Here is a 296-nt window from a genome sequence, read left to right as displayed (position 1 = left end):
TGAATCGTGTGGACATACTTCCTGTTTTTAATTTTCTCTCTTTTTCCTTCCTTTTTCCTCTCATCTCTTCTTTTTTTGCTCCTTCGTTTATCAATGGCCGTAGCTACCACCGCCTCCTCCGTATCCTCCGTCACCGAAGCCGAAGCCGCTGCCAGAACCAGCGCTGGTGCCGTAGCCGAGGCCGCCGTGGCCGGTACCTGGGTTGAGACAGTGACGTAAATAAGAAATCGCAGTTACAGATGAACACTGGAGTGCAGAGGGAGAGAGATAAAAGGTGATAGGCAAATGTATGAAAG

The 296-nt window shown here is 49.3% G+C and overlaps 1 protein-coding gene across 1 annotated transcript in view; it reads right to left on the bottom strand.

The window, feature by feature from the left end:
- Nucleotides 1-90: 90 nt before the first annotated feature.
- Nucleotides 91-296, bottom strand: part of LOC119588828 (glycine-rich RNA-binding protein 5, mitochondrial-like) — an 11630-nt gene continuing 11424 nt past the window's right edge. The window contains exon 6 of the mRNA XM_037937472.1: nucleotides 91-197. Within this exon, the coding sequence (XP_037793400.1) occupies nucleotides 91-197 (107 nt within the window). The remainder of the gene's footprint in view (nucleotides 198-296) is intronic.

Source organism: Penaeus monodon, chromosome 24, assembly GCF_015228065.2.
Source record: "Penaeus monodon isolate SGIC_2016 chromosome 24, NSTDA_Pmon_1, whole genome shotgun sequence".
Taxonomy (NCBI): Eukaryota; Metazoa; Arthropoda; class Malacostraca; order Decapoda; family Penaeidae; genus Penaeus; species Penaeus monodon.
This window is presented reverse-complemented; position numbering and strand designations above follow the sequence as displayed.